Source organism: Aquarana catesbeiana, linkage group LG08 (genome assembly GCF_042186555.1).
Source record: "Aquarana catesbeiana isolate 2022-GZ linkage group LG08, ASM4218655v1, whole genome shotgun sequence".
Lineage (NCBI taxonomy): Eukaryota > Metazoa > Chordata > Amphibia > Anura > Ranidae > Aquarana > Aquarana catesbeiana.
In genome coordinates, this window is record NC_133331.1 from 201,141,317 (window position 1) to 201,148,954 (window position 7,638).

General features: G+C 40.9%; 1 protein-coding gene across 1 annotated transcript in view; it reads right to left on the minus strand.

Moving 5' to 3' along the window:
* Positions 1–241: 241 nt before the first annotated feature.
* Positions 242–7,638, minus strand: part of PPIF (peptidylprolyl isomerase F) — a 20,170-nt gene continuing 12,773 nt past the window's right edge. The window contains 2 exon segments of the mRNA XM_073596814.1: positions 242–2,957; positions 6,564–6,639. Coding sequence (XP_073452915.1) covers positions 2,822–2,957; positions 6,564–6,639 — 212 coding nt within the window. The 3' untranslated portion in view covers positions 242–2,821.

The following is a 7,638-nucleotide window of genomic DNA, read 5'->3' on the forward strand; positions in this document are numbered from 1 at the left end:
AAATGGCTTCAGCCAAACACTAACCATGAGTGAAAGAAAAGTTTTTGTGTTATCAAGTAATTATCTAGCAAAAGATGACTGACTTACTTGTAAACAATAAATGTCAGAAAAAGAACTGGTCTTAAAGTGGTTAATTTTACATAACAGCGCAGATCTGTCAAGACCTTTTAAAAAAAACAAAACAAAAAAAAATCAAGTTAATTGACAAAAATCCCAAACTTAAAAGATCAAACTTTGCAACTTAGTATTAAAACTTGTTTTAATGTGCAAGTGTTGTAAACATTTTAAAACAGAAGTACCAATTATAAAAGAATCCTTTGCATTACAAAACAATATTAGTACAAGTGTCGTGGAGATCATGCTTCCACTAGCTAGTGCAAACAGTTTATGATGTAGAAAAATTTGCATACTTAAATGACTTTTTCTTGTCAAATTCTCAGACTAGCAGCTCATAAGGCTACTTGATTTTCAAGTATTTAGAATAACCTTTTTTAATTTAAAATTATCAAGTCCCAAAAGTGGGACTTCCGCTTATTCATCTCCTCCCCCCCTTCCGGTGCCACATTTGGTATCTTTCAGGGGGGAGGGGGGAGAATGGGGACCTGTTTTTGACAGCTACCCTTCCCCACTTCCAGAGATGGCACCACGGCAGAGCTTGGCCCCCCTCCTCCTTCCTCCACCACCAGGCCAAGTAGAAAGTGCAGTGCACATGCACAGTAAGGAACCAGTGTGAAGCCGAAAGGCTTCACTGCCAGATCCCAATACCAGCAAAAGTCAGCAGCTGCAGTATTTGTAGTTGCTGACTTTTAATTCTATAATCAAAAATAAATGTAATGCTAAACTCTGTTACTAGGATATTTCTGTTTTTGTGCTCAGGAAGCTCAATCTCCTGTGCAATTATTGTGAGTGAACTGAATCCTACAAGTGGGTTGTGAGCACTGTGTAAATGTGTTCATGTGAACAGCAAAGGATAAGAGCTCAGTGGAGGCTCCCAAAAAAAAAAAAAAAAAAAAAAAAAAAAACACACCCACACAACACAATTCAATAGGACATTTTAGAAAAATAAAATAGAAACTATACACATGGCTTGTTCTGCAAAAGTAACAAATTTGTATATTGCATTTTACCTTTCTAGAGAACCAATGAAAACTGAGGTGTGAGAACTGCTATTGCTGGCGTATTTTTAAAGGTGTAGGTTCTGGGGCAGCTTTCCTTATCCTGGCGTCCATACCTGCTGAGATGGTATGGAGGGCAGACTTCAAAGTCTGAATACTTCTTCCACGGCACTTACTCGCTGCACAGTAAAGACAGAATAGGGAGAACACACCTATGCCAGCAATGGGCAGTTCCCACGTTTCACAGGTTCACTTCAAAAAGGTGTTTTTCCCGCTTTGAGGATAAACAATTACTCTTACTTTAAAGCTCCAAGAGCCTATTTACAATTGTCCATTTTGATGCATTTGGTGCATGAAAATGCATGCCAAGTAGAAACCCCATTCTTCCCAAGTGGCTGGTTTACATCTTTGCACTGCAGTTTAGTGTGAAAGAAAGTGAAACGCTATGGACCCTACACCTACATGTGTGCATTACTATGCCTGCTGCGTGTACACATGTAAATCCAGCTCTAATGTAACATGTAGGTCAGTTGTCTAATTTGAACAGTTGCTTCTAACTATATGGTGCCTTGGGGCACAAGTAAATACTCATGGCCGAATACTCAAAATTGCAAGTCATGGTAAAAAGGGTTCCATTGCTTGTTTTTAATTGGCTTGTGCACAACTGCCCTTCTATATGATTCGGTAAGATTGGGTTACTGGTCAGTCCTAGCTGAGCTCTAAAGCCAGGGACACATTAGTAGTTTTTTTCAGTTCAATCCAGCGTGTTAAACGAAAAAAACTGTCAGCTCCTTCCGGAGCCGCTATACTAACTATGCGAAGTTAGTATAGTGATCTTCCCCCCGCTGAGCTATTGTGTTCTGACAGCAGGATGGGACGGGACAGGATGGGACGGGACACTCTGATCAGCTCTCTCTGCCATTGGCTGAGAGTGCTAAACGGGAGTTGGTCAGCTGCTGGTTTTTCCAGCATGCACATCCGACAGACCGACAGACATGGGACGATTTCTCACAAGGTCAAGGCTCACAAATTATCAAAAGAAAAAAAAAAAAAAAAAAAAAAAAAACACACTTTAGTGGTGACCCCTCCAGGTATTCGGAGTTACATTGAAAACTCCTTTAAGTTATGCTACTGCACAGATTTAGTGCCTGGCCCAGTACTCCAATATACGCCCATTCATGTTACACATTCAAAAACACTTTGATAATGTTCTACTCATTACAGCTGATCACACACATTAAACACAGTATCACAGTTTTGGTGTTCATCATCCAGTAAGGGTAGGTTACTACTTTTTGTCTTACACATGAAAAGGAACATTTATATGCAATTCATGCTATCCAGCTTGTCATTTTGGGAAAAAGCCATCAAAACAAAATGCAAGCACAGCCACGCTTATCCAGTGTAAAAATATCCCAGTAGTCTTGATCAATGTTGGCTGCCATCATTTTAGGTTTGCAAACAAAATGAGCAAAGTCATTTTATGGAAGAGGTAAACAATGTAGTACCAAGGTTAGTCTTTTACCCCATTCAGCTTTAAATGGGTTCATTTATGGCTTAGAGCAGAAATCACATTTCTCAGTCCCTGAAAAGTAACATTACATCTGCTTTCTCAGATGTGGACAGGAAATTCACAGCTGCAAGACACATTAAGAAAAACAAAAAAAAAAAAAAAAACAAAAACAAAAAACAAAAAGGGAAGAGGTTCAAGAAAGTTCTCCACAATCTGCAATCACAATCTTTTTTGTAGGGCGACCACTCTTTTGTCCACATCCTTCCATTTTCTTCACTACATCGTAGCCCTCTTTCACATATCCAAATACCACATGCTTCCCATCCAGCCTAGGAGAAAAAATAAAATAACAGTAGTGAGCATAGGTGTGCGCAGCCTATTGCATTAGGGTGTGCACCCCAAAACACAAGCGTGTGTATGTGTGTGTGTATATATATATATATATATATATATATATATATATATATATATATATATATATATATATATATATATATATATACACACACACACACACACACACACACACACACACACACACACACACTTATATACATACACACACACACACACACACACACACACACACAGTGGGGACGGAAAGTATTCAGACCCCCTTAAATTTTTCACTCTTTGTTATATTGCAGCCATTTGCTAAAATCATTTAAGTTCATTTTTTTTTCCTCATTAATGTACACACAGCACCTCATATTGACAGAAAAACACAGAATTGTTGACATTTATTGCAGATTTATTAAAAAGAAAACAACTGAAATATCACATGGTCCTAAGTATTCAGACCCTTTGCTCAGTATTTAGTAGAAGCACCCTTTTGATCTAATACAGCTATGAGTCTTTTTGGGAAAAATGCAACAAGTTTTTCACAACTGGATTTGGGGATCCTCTGCCATTCCTCCTTGCAGATCCTCTCCAGTTCTGTCAGGTTGGATGGTAAACGTTGGTGGACAGCCATTTTTAGGTCTCTCCAGAGATGCTCAACTGGGTTTAAGTCAGGGCTCTGGTTGGGCCATTCAAGAACAGTCATGGAGTTGTTGTGAAGCCACTCCATTATTTTAGCTGTGTGCTTAGGGTCATTGTCTTGTTGGAAGGTAAACCTTTGGCCCAGTCTGAGGTCCTCAGGACTCTGGAGAAGGTTTTCATCCAGGATATCCCTGCACTTGGCCGCATTCATCTTTCCCTCGATTGCAACCAGTTGTCCTGTCCCTGCAGCTGAAAAACACCCCCACAGCATGATGCTGCCACCACCATGCTTCACTGTTGGGACTGTATTGGACAGGTGATGAGCAGTGCCTGGTTTTCTCCACACATACCGTTTAGAATTAAGACCAAAAAGTTCTATCTTGGTCTCATCAGTCTTGGCTTTCATGTGTCTTGCACTGAGGAGAGGCTTCCGTTGGGCCACTCTGCCATAAAGCCCCGACTGGTGGAGGGCTGCAGTGATGGTTGACTTTCTACAACTTTCTCCCATCTCTCGACTGCATCTCTGGAGCTCAGCCACAGTGATCTTTGGGTTCTTCTTTACCTCTCTCACCAAGGCTCTTCTCCCCCCGATAGCTCAGTTTGGCCGGACGGCCAGCTCTAGGAAGGGTTCTGGTCATCCCAAACATCTTCCATTTAAGGATTATGGAGGCCACTGTGCTCTTAGGAACCCTATGTGTAGCAGAAATTTTTTTGTAACCTTGGCCAGATCTGTGCCTTGCCACAATTCTCTCTCTGAGCTCTTCAGGCAGTTCCATTGACCACATGATTCTCATTTGCTCTGACATGCACTGTGAGCTGTAAGGTCTTATATAGACAGGTGTGTTGCTTTCTTAATCAAGTCCAATCAGTATAATCAAACACAGCTGGATTCAAATGAAGGTGTAGAACCATCTCAAGGATGATCAGAAGAAATGGACAGCACCCGAGTTAAATATATGAGTGTCACAGCAAAGGATCTGAATACTTAGCACCATGTGATATTTCAGTTTTCTTTTTTAAAACATCTGCAAAAATGTCAGCAATTCTATGCTCAGGGCCCCAAAATGACAAAGTGAAAACAGAATTTTAGAAAGGTTTGTGAATTTATTAAAAAGAAAAAACTGAAATATCACATGTACTTAAGCATTCAGATTCTTTACTCAGTACTTTGTTGAAGCCATTACAGCCTCAAGTCTTTTTGGGTATGACACAGATTTGCACACACCTGGATTGGGGGATTTTCTGACATTCTTCTTTGCAAATCCTCTCAAACTCAGTCAGGTTGGATGGGGACCGTTGATGGAGAGCCATTGTCGTCAGGTCTCTCTAGAGATGTTCAATAAGGTTCAAGTCAGGGCTCTGGCTGGGCCACGTTAGAACATTCACAGAGTTGTCCCTAAGCCACCCCTGTGTCGTCTTGGCTGTGTGCTTAGGATTGTTGTCATATTGGAAGGTGAACCTTCGGCCTAGTCTGAGGTGCTGAGCACTGTGGAACAGGTTTTCATTGAGGATATCTATGTACTTTGCTCCATTTAGCTTTCCCTGAACCCTGACCAGTCTCCCAGTCCCTGCTGTTGAAAAACACCCCCACAACATTATGCTGCCACCACCATGCTTCACTGTTGAAGTGATATTGGGAAGGTGATTAGCGGTGCCTGGTTTCCTCCAGACATGACGTTTAGTATTGAAGCCAAACCGTTCAATCTTGGTTTCATCAGACCAGAGAATCTTGTACCACACAGTGTCTGCCATAAAGCCCAGATTGGTGGAGGGCTGCAGTTATGGTTGTCCTTCTGGTCCCATCTCCACACAGGATCTCTGGAGTTCAGTCAGAGTGGCCATCGGGTTCTTGGTCACCTCCATTACTAAGGCCTTTTTCCCTCCCACATGTCCAGGCGACCAGCTCTTGGAAAGGTCCTGGAGGTGCCAAACTTCTATCACTGAGAATTATGGAGGCTACTGTGCTCTTGGGAACCTTCAGTGCAGTGGACATTTTGTAGCCTTGCCCAGATCTGTGCCTTGTAATAATTCTGTCTCTGAGCTCTGCAGGCAGTTCCTTTGCCCTCATGGCTTTTGCTCTGATACAGTAGGCATTTTCAGTTGTGAGCACTTTTATAGAGAGGTGTGTGCCTTTCCAGGACTACAATCAAGGCGTAGAAACAGCCCAGCAACGATCAAGAGAAATGGGAGGCATCTGAGCTAAAATTTCAAGTGTTGCTGAAAAGGGTCTGAATACTTATGCCAATGTGATATATTTCAGTTTTTCCTTTTTAACCACTTGCCAACCTCCCACAATACATTTACTGCTGGAAGGGGGCATGTACAGGCAAAGCGACATACCCGTACCTCATTTTGCCTGTACAGACACAGGGGGTGCTACTCGCCACCCCCCACTACCACTGTGTGCTATGGACACAGCAGAAGGATCCCAGTGTTGGGGGACCAGTGATCATGTTATTGCTATGCAATCACAATGTCAACAAAGCAGTTATGAATCAATATGATTCATTACCGCTTTGCTTCCATTACTAGTGAGCTGTGATTGGCCCACAGCTAACACATGGTACCTGGGCCAATCAGAGCACCCTGTACAATGTGATTAGCTGTAGCCAATCACAGATCACTAGTATTCACAGCTGTCATGAACTTAACCCATCCCTGACAGTTTAAAGCATTGCTGGTACAATGATCTTCATTGTACCAGCAATCAAGGTGACAAAAAACAAAAAAAACAAAAACAAAAAAAACCCTGATCCACCCTCCCTCGAATAGTACAAGGTTATTATGGTGACTGACATTGAACTACTCTGATAGCAGTATATAATAATAATAAAAAAAATATATATATAATAATAATAATAATAATAATACTACATGCTGTCACCAGTCAGTGTCCCTGATCACTGCCACACCAGTGATATCATGACGCTGCAGTTGTAATAAAAAACACTCACCATTCAGTTTTTGTCGTGCAGAGAAAGAACTGGGAACCATTTGTGTTTGGTCCTGCATTAGCCATTGAGAGGACACCTAAATAAAATAAAATACATTAATTAAAACAGAGAACAGTTCTGCAGAAGGAAAAAAAAATAAAAATAATTGAATCCAACAGAAAAAAACAACATCTGTAAAGAAAAAAAAAAAAAAAAAAAAAAACACCCCACACAAACATGTATAGAAGACAAAATAGAAATAGGCAGTAATAAGTGGTAAACTGGCAGAGAATAAACTTTGGATTGGATATAAAATATATCTAGCACAAAAAGTATTTTGGAGCAAAAAATTGGATCGGTTGTCCAAATGGCCAGGATGGCAGACACAGTTACACATGGGCAATGTTACGGAATTTGACGCATTTAGCCTGAGCTACATCTCAGTCCATCAATAAAAGGGTAAGTTCACCTTTACCAAAAAACTGCCTATGTAGAAAAGGGGACTCTGCAGATAAAAACAAACTGGGAAGCTCTGACTAAAGCTGAATAATGTCCTTACTATAGATGTAGGCTATTTACATACCTCATGAAGCCTGAATGGAATACTCCCAGGATGTTGCCAAGTGAGGCCTTGTCATTACTGCTCACCTCCACCATCACAGGAGCGAGCTCTCAAATGCTGAGCTCAGAACTACTGCATCAGGGGAGAGAAATGGCACATGAGGAAGAGCTTGCTCCTGTGATGGTGGAGGTGAGCAGTAACAAGTAGGCCTCACTTAGTCCTGGGAGTCTTTCACTCAGGCTTAATGAGGTATGTAAATGGCCTGTGTAGCAAGAACATTATTCATCTTTAGTCAGAGCTGGATGGTTTGTTTTTAAACAGAATAGAAACACTACTTACCTGCATAGGCAGTTTTTTTTGTAAAAGGTAAACCTAACCCTTTAACTGCTAAATGTATCAAGCATTTAAAATAAAAAAATAAAAAATCTAGAAGCATTGAGATATGCAGGATAGGAGAACTAGAAAAGATGAGAAGAAACAAAAAAAAAAAAAAAAAACGCCACAGAATAGTCGTCCCATGTCCCATCCCTAAAA